General features: G+C 41.5%; 1 protein-coding gene across 1 annotated transcript in view; it reads left to right on the forward strand.

Annotated features, from left to right (window-relative positions):
- pappa2 (pappalysin 2) overlaps positions 1-22,953 on the forward strand; it is a gene marked incomplete at both ends in the record, with an annotated part of 196,915 nt that overhangs the window by 51,585 nt on the left and 122,377 nt on the right. Inside the window, 2 exons of the mRNA XM_080725573.1 lie at positions 15,282-15,464; positions 19,113-19,443. Of these exons, the coding sequence (XP_080581699.1) occupies positions 15,282-15,464; positions 19,113-19,443 (514 nt within the window). The remainder of the gene's footprint in view (positions 1-15,281; positions 15,465-19,112; positions 19,444-22,953) is intronic.

Here is a 22,953-nt window from a genome sequence, read left to right on the forward strand (position 1 = left end):
CAGAGTCAGGGTGCTGATATTGTGCATGTTGGCTCACTGGAAACACTCTGCTACACCAGTGGCTCTCAAAGTGTTCTTGAGTGGATTACAGATGTCCCCATACAGGTGTGTAACTCTGAGAGTGTACAAATGGACCCGCAAGGGTCCATTTGATTCCATTTGTATACACTCAGAGTTATGGGGGTCCTTGACATTAATTAAACCCTGTTCAATAAATCAAACAGAGTCTTAATTAGTATCATCAGTAACACCTGTGAAGGACGTCGAAAGAGACCCGGAAGTAGAACAAAATGGCGTATGTGCATATACCCTATTCTCTGCGGTAAACAAACACTCTAGCACCAATCAAGATAAACCAGTTCCGGTAGTTGTGGGCTCGCCTATAAGGCGAGCACACTTTAGATATTGTCATTATTTATCTATCAGTCAGTCAGTCAGTCAGACAGTAGACGGGAACTTCGGTTCCTTTCTACTCCTACATACTTAGTGAGAAAATGAAAATAAAAACATCAATGTGTTCAGTTTACAGTGGCGAAGTGCGCTATTATTTTTTATAGCAATCGGCCAAATGGTGGCGCTGCACGAAGCCTTCGAAAGTGCGAACTTTGAACAGGTATAGCTCATGCTGTGTTTGAGGTACAGGCATGAAACCTGTATACACGTATGCGTCTCCTCATGCCGAACAACTTTTACCCTCTAACTTTTGACCTCTGACCTTTAGGTCTCCCACAATTTGGAATTATATGAAAAACAGTAAAAATCTATCTCCTCCTGGGATTTTCGCGTCAAGTGCACAAAACTTTTTTCACATGAACTTTGGACCAATACGGTCAGATTGATCAACCAGATTTTTTTTAAAGTGAAATATAATTTTTTAATAATTCAATCAATATTGCGGTTTTATGCAAATTAGTCTTCGGCCTCTAAATCATACATGCAAAGTTACATGTTCATGGCATTTGGCAAAGATGTAGAGGGTTAGTCAAAGTATCACTGAAACCAATTTTATTCCAATCGGCCAAAGGGGGGCGCTATACGAAGCGTTTGAAAATTCAAACTTCAAACGGGCATAAGTCATGACTCGTTTCGTTTGAAGACATGCAACTTGTTACACGCGTGCTTTGACTCAAGCGGAAGACATCTGTGTTGTTGTTAAGTAAGCTCCGCCCTTAGATTTTCCGCCATTTTGAGCAGTTTGTAAAACGCGTAAACCCGCTTTATTCTGGAATTTTCGCTCCTCGTGCACAAAACTTTTTTTATGTGAACTTTGGACCGATATCTAAAGATCTGTCAGATCGGATTTCTTTAAAATTGAAACATTCTTTTTTAAATAAATTCAATGAATATTGCAGTTTTATGCAAATTATTCTTCAGCCTCTAAATCATACATGCAAAGTAACATGTTCATGGCATTTGGCAAAGATGTAGAGTGTTAGTCCAAATATCACTAAAACCAATCTTACCCCAATTGGCCAAAGGGGGGCGCTATATCATTTTGAGCAGTTTGTGAAATGCTTAAACCCGTTAGGATTTTTTTTTTGCAATTTGCATGAAACATTCTACACACAATCTAGGGACCTTTATCTAATATGCCTATGAAGTGCACACACACAAAAAAAATAATAATAATGAATATAGCTGCAAGCAGCGATAAAGTGGCCAAAGCCAAAAACACCTCAAATCATGAACACAGCCTGCAATGTGCGTGAAATCTTGCAAGCACATTCCCAATAGGTCAAGGAACAGATACCACCCTTCTTACATTGGCCTGTTATAGCGCCACCAGCGGGTCAACTTTTGCACAACACATTTTTGGAACAAAATGGACCAATCTTTGACGTCAGTAACGTCAAAGAGAGCACTGCCTGCGATCTTGACATTTTGTACTTTTATAGCCATTGTTTTCTGGCTTGAAGCGAGCCCACAATTGTTTCGAAGGAACAATATTTTTCTAGTTGTGGGCTCGCCTATAAGGCGAGCACACTTTAGATATTGTCATTATTTATCTATCAGTCAGTCAGTCAGTCAGACAGTAGACGGGAACTTCGGTTCCTTTCTACTCCTACATACTTAGTGAGAAAATGAAAATAAAAACATCAATGTGTTCAGTTTACAGTGGCGAAGTGCGCTATTATTTTTTATAGCAATCGGCCAAATGGTGGCGCTGCACGAAGCCTTCGAAAGTGCGAACTTTGAACAGGTATAGCTCATGCTGTGTTTGAGGTACAGGCATGAAACCTGTATACACGTATGCGTCTCCTCATGCCGAACAACTTTTAGCCTCTGACTTTTGACCTCTGACCTTTAGATCTCCCACAATTTGGAATTATATGATAAACAGTAAAAATCTATCTCCTCCTGGGTTTTTTTTGTTACGCGCACGAAACTTTTTTCACATGAACTTTGGACCAATACGGTCAGATTGATCAACCAGATTTTTTTTAAAGTGAAATATAATTTTTTAATGATTCAATCAATATTGCGGTTTTATGCAAATTTTTCTTCGGCCTCTAAATCATACATGCAAAGCTACACTTTCATGGCATTTGGCAAAGATGTGGAGGGTTAGTCAAAGTATCACTGAAACCAATTTTATTCCAATCGGCCAAAGGGGGGCGCTATACGAAGCGTCTGAAAATTCAAACTTCAAACGGCCATAAGTCATGACTCGTTTCGTTTGAAGACATGCAACTTGTTACACGCGTGCTTTGACTCAAGCGGAAGACATCTGTGTCGTTGTTAAGTAAGCTCCGCCCTTCAATTTTCCGCCATTTTGAGCAGTTTGTAAAACGCGTAAACACGCTTTTATTCTGGAATTTTCGCGTCACGTGCACAAAACTTTTTTTACGTGAACTTTGGACCGATATCTAAAGATCTGTCAGATCGGATTTCTTTAACATTGAAACATGCTTTTTTAAATAATTCAAACAATATTGCATTTTTATGCAAATTATTCTTCTGCCTCTAAAACATACATGCAAAGTCACATTTTCATGACAAAATAGTGTAGAGGGTTAGTTCAAATATCACTGAAACCAATCTTACCCCAAATGGCCAAAGGGGGGCGCTATATAATTTTGAGCAGTTTGTAAAACGCTTAAACCCGTTTTTATTCTAGGATTTTTTTTGCAATTTGCATGACACATTCTACACGCAATCTAAGGACCTTTATCTAACATGCCTATGAAGTGCACACAAAAAAATTATAAAATAATAATAATAAATATAGCTGCAAGCAGCGATAAAGTGTCCAAAGCCAAAAACACCTAAAATCATGAACACAGCCTGGGATGTGCGTGAAATCTTGCAAGCACATTCCCAATAGGTCAAGGAACAGATACCAACCTTCTCACATTGGCCTGTTATAGCGCCACCAGCGGGTCAACTTTTGCACAACACATTTTTGGAACAAAATGGACAAACTTTGATGTCAGTAACGTCAAAGAGAGCACTGCCTGCGATCTTGACATTTTGTGCTTTTATAGCCATTGTTTTCTGGCTTGAAGCGAGCCCACAATTGTTTCGAAGGAACAATATTTTTCTAGTGACAATATCTAACCGTCATATCAAGTTCTCCTCAAAACTTCGGTTCCTTTCTACTCCTACATACTTAGACAGAAAATGAAAATAAAAACATCAATGTGTTCAGCTTACAGTGGCGAAGTGTGCTATTATTTTTTACAGCAATCGGCCAAATGGTGGCGCTGTAGGAAGCCTTCGAAAGTGCGATCTTTGAACAGGTATAGCTCATGCTGTGTTATACATACAGCCATGAAACCTGTATACACTTATGCGTCTCTTCATGCCGAACAACTTTTACCCTCTAACTTTTGACCTCTGACCTTTAGGTCTCCCACAATTCGGAATTATATGAAAAACAGTAAAAATCTATCTCCTCCTGGGATTTTCGCGTCAAGTGCACAAAACTTTTTTCACATGAACTTTGGACCAATACGGTCAGATTGATCAACCAGATTTTTTTTAAAGTGAAATATAATTTTTTAATAATTCAATCAATATTGCGGTTTTATGCAAATTATTCTTCGGCCTCTAAATCATACATGCAAAGTTACACGTTCATGGCATTTGGCAAAGATGTGGAGGGTTAGTCAAAGTATCACTGAAACCAATTTTATTCCAATCGGCCAAAGGGGGGCGCTATACGAAGCGTTTGAAAATTCAAACTTCAAACGGGCATAAGTCATGACTCGTTTCGTTTGAAGACATGCAACTTGTTACACGCGTGCTTTGACTCAAGCGGAAGACATCTGTGTCGTTGTTAAGTAAGCTCCGCCCTTCAATTTTCCGCCATTTTGAGCAGTTTGTAAAACGCGTAAACCCGCTTTTATTCTGGAATTTTCGCTCCACGTGCACAAAACTTTTTTTACGTGAACTTTGGACCAATATCTAAAGATCTGTCGGATCGGATTTCTTTAAAATTGAAACATGCTTTTTTAAATAAATTCAATGAATATTGCAGTTTTATGCAAATTATTCTTCTGCCTCTAAATCATACATGCAAAGTAACATGTTCATGGCATTTGGCAAAGATGTAGAGTGTTAGTCCAAATATCACTAAAACCAATCTTACCCCAATTGGCCAAAGGGGGGCGCTATATCATTTTGAGCAGTTTGTGAAACGCTTAAACCCGTTAGGATTTTTTTTTGTGCAATTTGCATGAAACATTCTACACACAATCTAAGGACCTTTATCTAATATGCCTATGAAGTGCACACACACAAAAAAAATATAATAATGAATATAGCTGCAAGCAGCGATAAAGTGTCCAAAGCCAAAAACACCTCAAATCATGAACACAGCCTGCAATGTGCGTGAAATCTTGCAAGCACATTCCCAATAGGTCAAGGAACAGATACCACCCTTCTTACATTGGCCTGTTATAGCGCCACCAGCGGGTCAACTTTTGCACAACACATTTTTGGAACAAAATGGACCAATCGTTGACGTCAGTAACGTCAAAGAGAGCACTGCCTGCGATCTTGACATTTTGTGCTTTTATAGCCATTGTTTTCTGGCTTGAAGCGAGCCCACAATTGTTTCGAAGGAACAATATTTTTCTAGTTGTGGGCTCGCCTATAAGGCGAGCACACTTTAGATATTGTCATTATTTATTTATCTATCAGGCAATCAGTAGACGGGATCTTCGGTTCCTTTCTACTCCTACATACTTAGTGAGAAAATGAAAATAAAAACATCAATGTGTTCAGTTTACAGTGGCGAAGTGTGCTATTATTTTTTATAGCAATCGGCCAAATGGTGGCGCTGTAGGAAGCCTTCGAAAGTGCGATCTTTGAACAGGTATAGCTCATGCTGTGTTATACATACAGCCATGAAACCTGTATACACTTATGCGTCTCCTCATGCCGAACAACTTTTTCCCTCTAACTTTTGACCTCTGACCTTTAGGTCTCCCACAATTCGGAATTATATGAAAAACAGTAAAAATCTATCTCCTCCTGGGATTTTCGCGTCAAGTGCACAAAACTTTTTTCACATGAACTTTGGACCAATACGGTCAGATTGATCAACCAGATTTTTTTTAAAGTGAAATATAATTTTTTAATAATTTAATCAATATTGCGGTTTTATGCAAATTATTCTTCGGCCTCTAAATCATACATGCAAAGGTACACGTTCATGGCATTTGGCAAAGATGTGGAGGGTTAGTCAAAGTATCACTGAAACCAATTTTATTCCAATCGGCCAAAGGGGGGCGCTATACGAAGCGTTTGAAAATTCAAACTTCAAACGGGCATAAGTCATGACTCGTTTCGTTTGAAGACATGCAACTTGTTATACGCGTGCTTTGACTCGAGCGGAAGACATCTGTGTCGTTGTTAAGTAAGCTCCGCCCTTCGATTTTCCGCCATTTTGAGCAGTTTGTAAAACGCGTAAACCCGCTTTTATTCTGGAATTTTCGCTCCACGTGCACAAAACTCTTTTTTACGTGAACTTTGGACCGATATCTAAAGATCTGTCAGATCGGATTTCTTTAAAATTGAAACATGCTTTTTTAAATAAATTCAATGAATATTGCAGTTTTATGCAAATTATTCTTCTGCCTCTAAATCATACATGCAAAGTAACATGTTCATGGCATTTGGCAAAGATGTAGAGTGTTAGTCCAAATATCACTAAAACCAATCTTACCCCAATTGGCCAAAGGGGGGCGCTATATCATTTTGAGCAGTTTGTGAAACGCTTAAACCCATTAGGATTTTTTTTTTTGCAATTTGCATGAAACATTCTACACACAATCTAAGGACCTTTATCTAATATGCCTATGAAGTGCACACACACAAAAAAATAAAAAATAATAATGAATATAGCTGCAAGCAGCGATAAAGTGGCCAAAGCCAAAAACACCTCAAATCATGAACACAGCCTGCAATGGGTGTGAAATCTTGCAAGCACATTCCCAATAGGTCAAGGAACAGATACCACCCTTCTTACATTGGCCTGTTATAGCGCCACCAGCGGGTCAACTTTTGCACAACACATTTTTCGAACAAAATGGACCAATCTTTGACGTCAGTAACGTCAAAGAGAGCACTGCCTGCGATCTTGACATTTTGTACTTTTATAGCCATTGTTTTCCGGCTTGAAGCGAGCCCACAATTGTTTCGAAGGAACAATATTTTTCTAGTTTATCTATCAGTCAGTCAGTCAGACAGTAGACGGGAACTTCGGTTCCTTTCTACTCCTACATACTTAGTGAGAAAATGAAAATAAAAACATCAATGTGTTCAGTTTACAGTGGCGAAGTGCGCTATTATTTTTTATAGCAATCGGCCAAATGGTGGCGCTGTAGGAAGCCTTCGAAAGTGCGAACTTTGAACAGGTATAGCTCATGCTGTGTTATACATACAGCCATGAAACCTGTATACACTTATGCGTCTCCTCATGCCGAACAACTTTTACCCTCTAACTTTTGACCTCTGACCTTTAGGTCTCCCACAATTCGGAATTATATGAAAAACAGTAAAAATCTATCTCCTCCTGGGATTTTCTTGTCAAGTGCACAAAACTTTTTTCACATGAACTTTGGACCAATACGGTCAGATTGATCAACCAGATTTTTTTTAAAGTGAAATATAATTTTTTAATAATTCAATCAATATTGCGGTTTTATGCAAATTATTCTTCGGCCTCTAAATCATACATGCAAAGTTACACGTTCATGGCATTTGGCAAAGATGTGGAGGGTTAGTCAAAGTATCACTGAAACCAATTTTATTCCAATCGGCCAAAGGGGGGCGCTATACGAAGCGTTTGAAAATTCAAACTTCAAACGGGCATAAGTCATGACTCGTTTCGTTTGAAGACATGCAACTTGTTACACGCGTGCTTTGACTCAAGCGAAAGACATCTGTGTCGTTGTTAAGTAAGCTCCGCCCTTCGATTTTCCGCCATTTTGAGCAGTTTGTAAAACGCGTAAACCCGCTTTTATTCTGGAATTTTTGCTCCACGTGCACAAAACTTTTTTTTACGTGAACTTTGGACCGATATCTAAAGATCTGTCAGATCGGATTTCTTTAAAATTGAAACATGCTTTTTTAAATAAATTCAATGAATATTGCAGTTTTATGCAAATTATTCTTCTGCCTCTAAATCATACATGCAAAGTAACATGTTCATGGCATTTGGCAAAGATGTAGAGTGTTAGTCCAAATATCACTAAAACCAATCTTACCCCAATTGGCCAAATGGGGGCGCTATATCATTTTGAGCAGTTTGTGAAACGCTTAAACCCGTTAGGATTTTTTTTGCAATTTGCATGATACATTCTACACACAATCTAAGGACCTTTATCTAATATGCCTATGAAGTGCGCACACACAACAAAAAAATAATAATAAATATAGCTGGAAGCAGCGATAAAGTGGCCAAAGCCAAAAACACCTCAAATCATGAACACAGCCTGCAATGTGCATGAAATCTTGCAAGCACATTCCCAATAGGTCAAGGAACAAATACCACCCTTCTCGCATTGGCCTGTTATAGCGCCACCAGCGGGTCAACTTTTGTACAACACATTTTTGGAACAATATGGACCAATCTTTGACGTCAGTAACGTCAAAGAGAGCACTGCCTGCGATCTTGACATTTTGTACTTTTATAGCCATTGTTTTCTGGCTTGAAGCGAGCCCACAATTGTTTCGAAGGAACAATATTTTTCTAGTTGTCCTTAGATATCTGCACCATCAATTCCTGACACTGCTTTGTTGCACCTACTGCACAATGCACATTACTATTTAGTTGTTTCTGTTGAGCATACAACTAAATAGTCGTATAGGTTAGTGGTTCCCAAACCTTCCTGTGCCAACGATCCCCCCAAATAGCCATAGCCGTGAGCTTCGGCCCCCTATTGTGAAATTGCTTAGAAAAGCCCCCAAAATATTGAAAATTGCTGTTCTTCTAATTAGAACATAACGTGTTGCGCTGTGACATGTCATGAGCGTGTAGATATGCTCGTTTTCTAATCTTTTTGCAAATCTTTTTGCAAATGCTTTTTGACAGTAAAGACATGCCCAAAATAGGGATGCCTGCCCATCTTATGAATTCTTATCTTTTTATCTTTCCAATCCACCCCCCACCTCTGCTTTGCAAACCACCAGACAGGCACATGCACACATAGACATCAAAGGGGGCTTGAGCCCCTACCCTTTTATCCGTCTGTAAAAAGTGCCCTCTCCAGACCATGGATGCAGTTTCACTGGGGTGAAAGAAATGCAAATGCCCCTCTTTCCATGCCATACCTGAAGGCAGAATTCAAGAGAATTGCCTTTTTTCCAATCTATCCTAAACTTGAATGCATGCTTACAGTATGTTGAAAGAATTGCCCTCTCTGGGTACAAATCCATGCCGTTACGCCACATCTCCAGTATTGCCTTTTTTAATGCTTACTTTCGTGTGGTAAAGCTTTTCACCAAAAGGCCTTTAAGAAATTTCAGCCCCTGCCTATCTCTAACATTCTCTCCACGTCCCTGCCACCGGCGTTAGGTTGTGTTTGCTGAAACGGCTTAGCCACCACGAATAAATAAATAGTAAAATGTCAATAGTTGAAAAACAATAGTTTTTTTTTTAGAGAGAGCGAAGCAAGAGGGGACCCCAAGGCTGTAGAAGAGATGCTGGGGAAATGCAATAACCTATGCAGGAATATGAAGCCTCTCTCTCTGTTTTCCGCGTTAACCAAATTTCCTCGCTATAAACGATTGACGTGAACCATCTGGAGTGTCACAGATGTCTGGGGTGGTCCTCCCTGGATGCAGTCCAGGGACGTGCTGGCCATTGGGAAAAGCGGGACAACTCCCGAACGGCCGGTTCATTCCCGGACGGTCCAGGCCGGCCATTAGGAAAAAAAATACAAATAAAATGTCGGCCTTCGTTCCATTTTGGGGGCTGGGTGTCCAACAAAGTAAATCGTCACTGTCGGGCAGAAAACTGTCGGGCAGAAAACTGTCGGGCAGAAATGTGTACATTTTTTTCCGCAAAGCCCTGCTTCATCATACAAGGCTGTCGCACAAAAGTAGTGAAAACAGCAGATCTACAAGCACACAACGCCTCGCACCGCGAGGCGTTGTGTGCTTGTAGATCGGCTGTTTTCACTAGTTTAAATCATTTTTAAAATGATAAATACAAAACAAACGGTTTTGGACATACAAGGTTTCCACCCGACAACGACGAAATATAACTTGTGTAATTGGCCCACTGGCTTGTCAATTGTCATGATCTGAAATGACAAATCTTTAAGTAGCAGCAGCGCTATAGAGAGATCTCTCTCTATAGCGCGCAATGAGGGCCTCTCCAACTCTTTTTCCCGGGCTGAATCAGGGGCCCAGCACGTCCCTGATGCAGTCAGTGGTGTAAAGCAAGTACCTTTACTCAAGTACATTTTTGAGGTGTTTTTTTAATCCTTTTTTGAAAAAAAAAAAAAAAAAAAAAATACGTTTCTATGTCAGTGGTGCTCAAACTGTTTCATGTTAAGGACCCCCAAAATGATATGTATTTGGCCACGGACCCCCATCTTAAAAATATTTAGTTCCAGGGACCACCCAGAAGCAAAATTTTGAGTTAGAAACGTTCGCTTTAAAAATAGATGATATTCAAAGATTTTCACGACTTTTTCCAAAATAGCACATCTACAAGCTCGCAGCGCGGCACTCGGTGCCGCGCTGTGAGCTTGTAGATCTGCTATTTTTCAATAGTTAAAGCTTTCAATAATTCTCGGCCTAAATGGGTTAACACAGGGGTCTTCAACAGGGGGTCCGCGACCCCTAGGGGGTCCGCGGAGGTACTGCAGGGGGTCCGCGAAATTATTGCTTAAAAAAAAAAAAAAAAAAAAAAGATTTCAAAAAAATGTTTTTTTTTTTTTCATTTTTCACATTTATGTTAAAAAATAAATCATGATTCTATCCATTTTGAATAGCTTGAATACATGATTACTATGCAATTGACAGATTGTTGATATTATTGACATTGGTTCTCAGTTAATAAGTAGTATGTTTAGAAATGGTAGTGGTACGGCCCACCCTGCTCGCTGTAATTTGTACATGTTTAAAATAAAAAATATGTCGTAGCCCCGACCCCCCCCCCCCCCACCCTACGAGGTGGTAGGGGGTCCCTGCTCCATCTCCCCATCAGTTTGGGGGTCCCCGGCCTGAAAACGTTGAAGACCCCTGGGTTAACAAATTGGACAATATTCATCGTGGATATCGCAGCCCGGATGTTTATACTTTACTGGAGTGTTTCCAATGTTTCAGTACTTTCACTTCTACTCTGCTACATCGCAGAGGCAAATATTGTACTTTTTGCTCCATTTCAATTACTGAACACACTTATGTTACTATAGTTACTTTGTAGATTTTGAGTATTGTTACAAAACATACATTAACTTCAGCCCTATATCCATTTGAAAACAGCCGATCTATAAGCTCACAATGCGTTGCATCAGATCTGCAATTTTCGAAGGATTTTTAATCATTTTATACATTAGAAAACTTGTAAAACCGGACATTCTGCACAATGAGTACTTTCTACTTGTGCTTCTTCAAGTACAATTGGTACCAATACCAGTGAAATGTGATTTCCGGACAGTATTTCTACATTGCAGTATTGATACTTTTACTTAAGAAAAAATAAATAATAATAAAATAAAAAACGTACTTTTTCCACCACTGTTTTGAGGGTTGCTGAAGCGAGAGTATGCTCCCCCCGAACAACCTGGAGTCTCTATCCCATAAGCCCCCCTGTGCCCACAAAGAGGTTATGTGTTTAAGAAAGAAAAGGCAGATTTTAAAAACCGCAGATTTGTCCGATCGAAGAAATTGAAGCAAACAAAATGGAATACAAGACAGGAGGTAAAACCATGTGTGTGTGTGTGTGTGTGTGTGTGTGTGTGTGTGTGTGTGTGTGTGTGTGTGTGTGTGTGTGTGTGTGTGTGTGTGTGTGTGTGTGTGTGTCTTGGCCATCTGTCTTGCATGGATTCTGTTAGTGTGGTTCTCCTAACAGGGCTTTTATGACCAAATATGGAGATCCCTAACAGAATCCCTATTATGCCCCTGTTAGATATGGGCTTAATATTGATGACATCAGGGATCTCCATATATGGGCATACAGGGGATTATGTTAGAGTGGTCACAACATACAATCCCTTTTATGCCCATACATGGAGATCCCTGTCTGAACCAGCCACACCACTGTGATGTCGCCTGTTTATGCCCATATTTGGAGATCCCTGCTCTGAGTATCTGACATCACGGTGATGTCACCTGTGATGTCACAGTGATGTCTCAGGGAAACCACAGTGTCAGGCGTTTTCCCTGCTCTGAGTATCTGACATCACTGTGATGTCACCTGTGATGTCACCTGTGATGTGTCAGGGGAACCACAGTGTCAGGCGATACCCGCCCGTTTACGGACAAGATGTGCCGGTACTGACAGTAAACTGCGACCTGCGGTTGCAATAAAAACTAAGCTATGGTGACTAAAATGATGACTAAATATCTTATGGCATTTAGTCAACTAAAACTAGACTAAAACTAAAACATTTAAGATGGCTAAAATGTGACTGAAACTAATATAAATGGAATCTCATGAAAATCAACTCGGGAAATAGAGGGGCTGGAATTAAGGGACTGTGACATCAATTACCGGGAGCCAATAATTTCACTCCTTTTTTGGGGGGGCGTTTAACTGAGTTCATGAAAAACAACAACAACAAAAAGATGTCATGAGCCCTTTAAGCTTGATTTATATGTAGTTGTGCGCTGGTGTCAAGCACCGACAACAGCCGACGTAAAAGTGCTTACGACGCGCTGCACTGCGACGCGTTGTGGTTTGTCGCAGCGCCAAACCCACGTGCAACTAAGTATAACTCAGGCGTTACAGTGGCCCCACATGAAGACTGCAGTTGCAAGGCACATGTAGGCACTCCAACCCCCAGCCACGGTATCAATCTGTGATACAGCATGGCATGAGGAAGGACAATATCGTATCGTATCTCCAAGTTTCAAATTTGTATGTTCTTTCGCAAAGCAAAGCCCCGCTTAATTACACAAGGCCGTCGCACAAAAGTAGTGAAAACAGCAGATCTACAAGCACACAACGCCTCGCGGTGCGAGGCGTTGTGTGCTTGTAGATCGGCTGTTTTCACTAGTTTAAATCATTTTTAAAATAAAAAATGCATAACGAACGGTTTTGGACATACAAGGTTTCCACCCGACAACGACAATATCAATGTACAAACTGTGTCTGCACGAAAACATAAAAATAAAAAAAATGCTCGGGAGGGAGGGAGATTAAGTAGAGGGGGACAAGAGAGAGAGAGAGAGAGAGAGACAGAGAGAGAGAGAGAGAGAGAGAGAGAGAGAGAGAGAGAGAGAGAGAGAGAGAGAGAGAGAGGGGGGGGGGGGGGGGGGGGATGAAAGCAGAAAGGATGAGCAAGTCAGATCTCTGAATCCTCAAGGAGTCGTTTGCCACCATCTGATACACAGATTAAAGTACGCCTGACCACACATAAACACGCCCATGGAGGTCTACGCAAACTGTACCACACACTCACACATGCACATGCACACGTACATGCACACGCACACGCAGACCTCCGAGTTTCACTGATAGAGTTTTAACAGCTTGGCTTGGCAGGCTCATGTTTACCTTGCACTATTAATCCCCACATGTTGAACCACGTGCTCTTACACCTACACGGCCAAGTGTCCGTTCCGTTGACTACCCTTTTTCACTGACGATAACGAAATAAAAACTACGCTATTATGACTAAAACTAAGACACAATCTATAATTTCTAAATTGTTAGGGAGGGACTGGTGCTGGTGGAGAAGAGATCCAGTAGTAACTAAAAGACAAGTCATATTTTATGTTTGGTTGCGTTTGGGTGTCGCGCTCTGACAATAGCAGATCTACAAGCTCACAAAGCGTCGCTCTGCCACGCCGTGTTGTGAGCTTGTAGGTCGGCTATTTTCAGCATGCAACCAAGTGTAAAATCTGCCCAAAATGAAACTTTTCAGATGAGAAAAAATATGACTAAAACTAAATTAAATTGTATTCAAAAGGGTATGACTAAAACTAAATAAAGATTTGCTGTCAAAATGAACACTGGTAACAATCTAGCAATGTCTGCCACCAGGCTCCTGATTGTAAAACTACCCCATATTATGTTCCTGTAGAAGCCACACGTTTGTATGCAATCGATATAGACGAAAATAGCCGAGCTTCAAGCTCTCAATGTGTCGCAATGCGAGGCATTTTGAGCTGGCAGATCTCAGACTTTATTTTCACATCACAGGTGTAAAAACGGTGGGTGAAATCAGTTTTTTTGGTGCAAGTTTTATTTCCATATTATGTCCATTTCCAGATCTGCTATTTCCGTGGAAATAGCATAATAACAATAATAGCAAATAGCATATTGTACTTCCGATGTCAATATATCAATTACACATTCCTTTGTGTCGCATTCGTAAGCCAATAATTTGATGACCGGTCGGAGTGTCTTGTAGATCAGCTATTTTCAAATAGCCTAGCCACAATAATGTTGTCTGCAAAAATCAACCTCGTGGTGGCGCTAGAAGAGGGGCATGTGAGAAATCAGGGGTGGAGGTTGTGGTTTGCCAACTAAGGAGTGTGTGTGTGCAAAGTTTGGCATGGATAGGGGCAACGGTGGTGGAGATAAGAGTAGGGCAAAAAGTGTGACGTGATGAACAGACTGACTGACGGACAGACAGCCGGTGGAGCTTTTCATAGTAACTTGCGACCTAGCGGTCACAATAAATTAGGGCTAAAGTGGTTTATGTACAGTATGTTTTATAATATAATAATTTATATCAGCAAAGTAACTAGTAACTAAAGCTTTCAAATACTTGTAGTGGAGTATAAGTACAGTATTTGGATCTGAGATGTGGTGCAGTAGAAGTTAAAGTACGGAAGACAGGAATACGAGTAAAGTACAAATACCTCATAACTGTACTTAAGTACAACTTGAGTAAGTGTACTTAGTTACTTTACACCACTGGCCATGTGTGTACGTATGCTTGCGTACAAGCTTAAAGGAGCTATAGTCAACTTTTTCTTGAAAAACGGATGCTAAATTAAAAATAATGTTCGAAAATATTTTATAAAAAAAAATATATATATATGCTTCATATACCGGTATGTGTTTCTGTTCAAAAATGTCCACGAAAAGCGTAAAATAATGATAAAATAATCATTTTGGCAATTGTCAGGCTGACACTTTGTTTACATCCTATCAATCCACACAAAAATTACGTATCAATTGAGAATAGACTAGGATGTAAACAAAGTGTCGGTCTGACAAAGGCCAAAATGATAATTTTATCATTATTTTACGCTTTTTGTGGACAACAGAAACACATATATGAAGCATATTTTTTTATAAAATATTTTCGAAACATTCTTTTTATTTTAGCATCCGTTTTTCAAGAAAAAGTTGACTATAGCTCCTTTAAAGTATAGGGTAAGTTATTTCATTTAAGATTCAGTTTTTCCTCCAATCATGATCACAAGTGGGGGCGGGCCTTGCCCCCACTCGACCATGATTGGAGGAAGGCTCAGTGCGGCACAGAGTGCCGTGCTGCGAGCTTGTAGATCTGCTATTTTTGAAAAATCGTGAAACTTTGTGCTAATCTTTTAAAATATTAGGCGTTTCTTTAGGCCTAAATGGGTTAATATGTGTTTATCTATGTGTTTCTCTCCTTAATGCGTGTTTGTTTTGACCATGGCAGGGCCGCCCGACGTGGAGCAGCCCTGTGAGCCCAGCCTCCAGGCGTGGAGCCCCGAGCTCAGCCTGTACGACACCAACGTGACGTCACCGTGCCCCGACACCGAGGGCTGCACGCTCACGCTGCACTTCCTGCACCCGGTGGTCCCGCAAGCGCTCACCCTCTGGGTCACCTACATATCCACAGGTACGCTCACCCTCTGGGTCACCTACATATCCACAGGTACGCTCACCCTCTGGGTCACCTACATATCCACAGGTACACTCACCCTCTGGGTCACCTACATATCCACAGGTACGCTCACCCTCTGGGTCACCTACATATCCACAGGTACACTCACCCTCTGGGTCACCTACATATCCACAGGTACGCTCACCCTCTGGGTCACCTACATATCCACAGGTACACTCACCCTCTGGGTCACCTACATATCCACAGGTACACTCACCCTCTGGGTCACCTACATATCCACAGGTACGCTCACCCTCTGGGTCACCTACATATCCACAGGTACGCTCACCCTCTGGGTCACCTACATATCCACAGGTACGCTCACCCTCTGGGTCACCTACATATCCACAGGTACGCTCACCCTGCTGTAACTCCATCACTCAATCAGCGTATGGTGCATGTGTAGGGAACGTACGTAAGTCTGTTATGTATCATCTACGGCAGGGGACTTCAACGTTTTCAGGTCAAGGACCCCTTAGTTGAGAGAGAGATGAAGCAGGGACCCCCGCAACCTGTTCATAGATTCCATATAGTTTCATTGACAGCACAATCATCAGTGTATTTTGGATTCATGTCAATTTGTGTTTTCAGATATTTAACCACTTGAACCGTCGATACTTGACCTTTCACTCAATCTGCTCTTTTTCCCCTCTACACCAAAGCTCTTTGCCGAAAATAAGCTTGTAGATCGGCTATTTTTGGCTAAAGTTCTCAGAATATGGACAGAATATGGGTTCAAGTGGTTAATATAAAAAAGGAGAAAAAAGGTTTCTATCACACAAAGATTTGGAGGACCCCCTGTGGTAACTCTGACGACCCTCTAGGGGTCCCGGACCCCCTGTTGAAGACCCCTGCTGTAACTCCATCACTCAATCAGTGCATGGTGCACGTGTAGGGAATGTACGTAAGTCTGTCATGTTTCATCTACGGCATACCTGGGCAACTGGCGGCCCGGGGGCCACATGCGGCCCTCACCTTCACTTACTGCGGCCCTCATGTTAATATTGGAATACTGATATATTATTGATTTCAAAACATTTCCAAAAAAACTATTCCAAACATGCAAACATGACCCACTTTAATTATTTCAGTCTATATTAGTAGCTTAATGACTATTACAAGTCTTTTGTATTCACTCATTTAGTGCCTTTCCCGAGATATCTCGCGAAATTCCCTTTGATGTTCGCAGTGCCAATCGCGAGATGTCTCGCGAAAAGTAAAATATTACTGTAACGGCGGTTATCCTACCGGGTACATGCGCGGAAGGTCCCGAGACGATCTCCCTCGCTGATTTATCATCATCACGGATCCACGAGTACAAAATAGTAATCCCATAACATTGAGGCAGACGGGGAATCTCATCTTTGTCCATTATCTCCAAACAACACTTTCAAAGCGAGGATGGCAATAGATGCTCGCTAATAAAACACATGTTGAAAAGCTCTGTTCCGCCATTACACAACACCATGTGGACGATGACCGCTTCCTGTGAATGACGCGATGACGTCAAACCGGAAGTGTTTAAGCTATGGACTTCTGGCCTTCAAAATAAGAGACTGGCCGTTTATGGAGCCAGCGAGAGGCACTCTGGACATTTTAATCCGTTAATTTCTGGGGCACAAAATGAGTTAACATAAGAACATAATGCATTTGAAATTAAACAATAATAATAAAAATAGCTCAAAATAATTCAGGATTCCAATTAAGAAATAGCAGATCTATAAGCTCGGTGCGACGCGTTTTGAGCTTATAGATCGGCTATTTTGGATATTTTGAACTGGCCTATAATCATTGTGGCCCTCTGGAGTGAGTCTGACAATATAATGGCCCTCTCCATCATCACAGTTGCTCACCCCTGATCTACGGGGTGTCAGTGAGTCAGTGAGTCAGTGAGTCAGTGAGTCAGTGAGTCAGTGAGTCAGTGAGTCAGTCAGTCAGTCAGTCAGTCAGTCAGTCAGTCAGTCAGTCAGTCAGTAAGTAAGCAAGCATCTTAGACCCAAACTGGTTGGCCCCCTGGTCTGACAAAAACAAAAGAAAACATTATAAACCTCTCCAGACATAAATGACTAATGCAGAAAATATGATAATAAATGACTAATGCAGATAATGGGAGGATAGAAATGACTTTCTGAGGCCTTGAAACCTCTGAAGTCTTTTGTAAAAGGAAAGGCCAATTTACTTTAGGAAGGGTTTTTAATATTCTACACAGCGTGAGTATGTGTATACCACTATTCAATCATCTCCATCTGTCTATTAGGGATTGGCAGATTTCGTGAGAAATATCTTGACTTTGCTTTGTCTCTGAGCGAGGACTTAAGCTGTGTACCACACAAAAATGACTTATTAATTGACAACAGACATGCGGCTATCCATTGGTGCTCTGTAAACACGTAACTAACGCATTAGCATCACATGCAGTCTGAAACCACTTTAGAGGTGAATTTGTTTTGACACAGATCATTTTACACATTTATTTTTTTGTCAAAGCTGATTTATTTTGTTGTTAATCCAAAACCGTGTCCAAACTTGCTTTAGCGTGTCAATACAGTAATTGTTAACAAAACAAGATGATCTCTGTGCTGCATTTAGAGTGGGATCATTTCCATGTGTTTGGTTCTGGCGTAAATAATATTTTTTTTATTTATGTATTCATTTTTTTACCAGGCAAATCCCCTGTCCCTTAAGGGGGGGGCGGGGGGGGGGGGGGGGGGGAGTGGGACTGAGTTGCTAGGGCCCAAGGTGGATGTTGTTCATTGTTCCAATGAATCAGATTGGGGTTAGGGTAGCTACGTCATCGGCCAGCCAATACACACTGGTGTATTTGTACCGCCCCGCACCACAGACCAATCGGAAGCAGCAAATGCATTTGGGTCCCCAATATTTACAAGCCGCTATACCGCGTCCGAGAGTGAGCGAAAAGACTGTTTCCCATGATATCTCGCGAAATTTTACTACATCCGGTGACTTCCAGCGCCCATTGAGTTCTTGGCTACAGAAAAATGGATATATCTCGGTTCCTTTTCCCATATGGCGCGTTTGGTCAAAACAGCCTGTTGTCGCGTCATCAAGGTTGTATTTTTTTTTCTTCTCTGCGTGAAAGAAAAGACTTTCGGCGGCCGTGAAAGGGAACCCTCGCGCACACAATGGGCACCGAGTGCTCGCAGCGCGGCACTCGGTGCCGCGCTGCAAGCAAAAAAATCGTGAACATGTGTGCAAGTCTGACCCGATTCTATAAATGTCTTCTAAATCCTTCTTCTAAATTAGTGGTTCTCAAACTTTTCTCATGTCAAGGACCCCCAAAATTACATGCATTTGGCCGTGGACCCCCAATCTCAAAATATGTTGTTCCAGGGACCACCCAGAAGCAAATATTTGAGTTACAAATGTTCCTTTTAAAAAAGAATATATATATTCAAAAATCATGATTTTTCTAAAATAGCAGATCTACAAGCTCGCTGTGAGCTTGTATATCTACTATTTTTTCATCTACTAGTTAAAGCATTAAATAATTCTAGGCCTAAATGGGTTAAGTAAAAATAAGAAAACGAAAGTACTTTTACCACCACTAGATTCAATGTGTCCATGCCTTTGGTCTCATCTCAGACAACCCGGCCATAGCCAACGTGGAGCTGATCACGGCAACGGGGGAGACCATGGACCTGGGCGCGCAGCACGTGTTCTGCGACACGCCGCTCACGCTGCGCCTGGACACGCACGGCGCCGCCGTGGCGGCCGTCAAGCTGTGCACCTTCGACGAGAAGATGGAGGTGGACGCCGCCATGCTGTCCTCGGGGCCCCGGAGCCCGCGGTGCTCGGGCTGCCGGCCCCTGCTCTACCGCGTGCACCGCCAGCCGCCCTTCCCCGCCAGCAAGGCGGGGAAGCGGGAGGCGTCCGCGGCCGCGCCCCCGCAGAGCCAGCTGACCTTCACCGACAGGTTGGTGCCGCCCGTCACCGCTACAACATTTAAACTGGTAAAACGATAACTAACTTTGATTGATTGATTGATTGATTGAGTTACTAGGGCCCCAAGGTGGAGGAGCCTTAATTATTTTATACTTTAGCTATTGAAAAATAGCAGATATACAAGCTCACAGCGTGGCACCGAGTGCCGCGCTGGTTGATCCAGAACTCCACGACAACACCAGGTCAGGAGAGTGTTGAGCTCCTCTCTCTGGCGGAGGTGCATGGATGTGCATGACTCTGGCCACTATCATGGCTGGACACGCACGCACGCACGCACGCACGCACGCACGCACGCACGCACGCACGCACGCACGCACGCACGCACGCACACACACACACACACACACACACACACACACACACACACACACACACACACACACGTGCACACTCACACACGCAGACACACAGTGTGCACTAAGCCCATCTCAGCAGCTCAGAGGGAAATATGATTCAGGATCAAAGTGTAATTTATGACCATCATGGAATTCAAACACCGAAAACAGCCTCTGTGTGTGTGTGTGTGTGTGTGTGTGTTTGTATACGTGCGTGCGTGTGTGCGCGTGTACATGCGTGTGTGCGTGCGTGTGCATCCGCAGCCACACTAATTCCCCCAGTTATCCGTCATTCACAAGTGTTTGGATCTGGTTGTGTTTGCAGAGCTCAGGCCCCAAATGTTTTCAGCATGGGGGCTGCTGAGCTGTGGCTACTGATCCAAATCACTTTCAACAAGCAAATACCAGTGGTGGGAAAGGTACTCACCTTTTGGACTTAAAGGAAAATTCCAGAATAAAACATATTAATCCTTAATCAGCCTTTTATCACGTATGTACATACCTGGTATGATGGATTTTTATCATAGTCCTTCCAGTTTTTACTTCTCCTGGACTCCTCAGATCTCTCTCCCACAGCCAAAACGGCGGTCAATTGTGGTTCTCCCAAAGCGCTAATTTTCACCGCTGCAAAGTTACTTTTTTCTTCATAAATCTGCTATTTATAGTTCAAAGAGAGCCAGTAATCCACTGTTTTCTCGCGGGTTGAGGGAAATGGCCGTTGTTGACATGATCCCAATAGTACTTAAGAAGAAGAATGAAGTCTCGCGTCTCGCGTGATTACCGCGTTTCCTTTAGCTTTTTCTTTAGCGCAAAAGAAAGCTTTCTCCTGGAGTTATTACAGCCAGTATGTACACAACAAGGCATCGTGGTATATATATAAAAAATAAGAAAGCAGAAGAATATAATCTAGTTAGTCTATTGATCGCTAGAATCTAGTAATATGACTGAGAAGGATTCATAACAAAGCATTTTAACGGACTTCCTGTAGTCATAAGGTAATTCTATTACCTTTATTTATTTTATTTTTTCCTCAATACATTTCTTCGATTTTATTTATTATTTATTTATGGAATTACTTATAAAATAACTTTGACGTGTATTATTATTTGTAAACAATGTAGGCTACAATATAATCACAAAATAATCGTATTTTCCTCAAGACATTCTGCAATGCCTCACCAAATAAACGTTAGGTAAAAAGTACCTCATGACCACAGAAACGTGTCTTTCATTCGCGGTAATCACGCGAGACGCGAGACTTCATTCTTCTTCTGTGAGTACTATTGGGATCATGTCAACAACGGCCATTTCCCTCAACCCGCGAGAAAACAGTGGATTACTGGCTCTCTTTGAACTATAAATAGCAGATTTATGAAGAAAAAAGTAACTTTGCAGCGGTGAAAATTAGCGCTTTGGGAGAACCACAATTGACCGCCGTTTTGGCTGTGGGAGAGAGATCTGAGGAGTCCAGGAGAAGTAAAAACTGGAAGGACTATGATAAAAATCCATCATACCAGGTATGTACATACGTGATAAAAGGCTGATTAAGGATTAATATGTTTTATTCTGGAATTTTCCTTTAAGTTACTTTACTTTACTTTATTTGTTTATTTAGACGGGACAATGCATATTAATGAACACTACATGAAAGCAATGTAAATAAGCCGGAATTAGCAAGAATGCTAAATTTCATCCGTAGTCCCCACATGAAGACAAAACAATACATACCAACAAACAGTAACCCTACATTAGGAGAGGGCGCCTAAGAACATACATACAAATACTATTTTTCCTCAGCCAAGAGAAAACAACAAAAACAACACATATTACTAACAGTACCCTACATTAGAAAAGAAAAGTTTAAAAATATACGTACATGACATGGGCTGTACTCTTAAAACTATACATGGTCACAGGTTTGATTGTCAACTAACCATTTTTTTAGATTGAACTTGAAGGATGGAAATGACAAACAGTCTCTTATTGTTAGAGGTAGGTCATTCCAGATTGAACATCCCTGTACTGAAAGGGTGTTTTTTCCAAAAGCGGTTACCCGGTACGGTACTTCGCAATCCCCTCTAGTGATTGCTCTAGTATTGAGTCCTCTATCGGGCTTCCTTTTTATGAATTCCTTTAGGGGAGGTGGGCATAGACCATTTAGGGTCTTATATATGATACTGACCTGTTTAAATACCTTAAAATTAGCGAAACTCAAAAAACGGTACCTCTGAAGAATATTACAATGGTGATATGAGCGGGGTTTCCTATCGAATACCTTAAGCGCACTCTTATATAGCTGTTCAATGGGTTTGAGAATCGTTATACCTGTGCAAGACCAGTTTGTGAAACAGTACTCAATGTGTGATTGGATCATGCATTGGAGATAAGATTTAGCAGCACTAACTGCCAAACAAGGTCTGATTTGTTTAAAGTTCTGAAGGTTGAACTTGATTGTGTTTGTAACCTTTTTTACATGTTTTTTAAAGGTTAGGGTTGAGTCTAACATGACCCCGAGGTACTTGAACTCTGGCACAAGTTCAAGTTCCTCTCCACCCAGAAACACATTTGATGACTCCATCACAACTGGTCTCTTGGAAAAAGCCATGCAGACCGTCTTTTTTGCATTCAGGAGCAGGCATGAGTCTGTAAGCCAGTCCTGAACGCTGGTCAGAACAGAAGTTAAAACCGTTGACACCTCTGCATAGCTCTTTCCATGAGTCAGTATAACCGCATCATCTGCGTACATCTGGATATGTACATCTTTACATACATCAGGTAGGTCGTTTATGAACAGAGAAAACAGAATTGGTCCTACTATTGATCCCTGGGGGACACCAACCGAGCAAGTGTGATAAGGAGACTTGATGCCATTTATGCTTACACACTGTTCTCTATTTGATAGGTATGATGTAAACCATTTGATGGCCTCTGGGGACAAGTTGAAATGTGTTAGTTTGGACAAGAGGACCTGATGGCTGACAGAGTCAAATGCTTTCTTGAAATCTAAAAATACTGCCATTGCGCAGGGGGCCTTGTTCAAAGCACACTTTAGCTTTTCAATGAATAAGCAATTTGCTGACTCAGTGGAGTGGAAGGCTCGAAACCCAAACTGCATAGGATGCAGAGGGGTGTAGCCTTTGTCTAGA

This window comes from Nannobrachium achirus (assembly GCF_963921795.1).
Source record: "Nannobrachium achirus genome assembly, chromosome: 5".
Classification (NCBI taxonomy): domain Eukaryota; kingdom Metazoa; phylum Chordata; class Actinopteri; order Myctophiformes; family Myctophidae; genus Nannobrachium; species Nannobrachium achirus.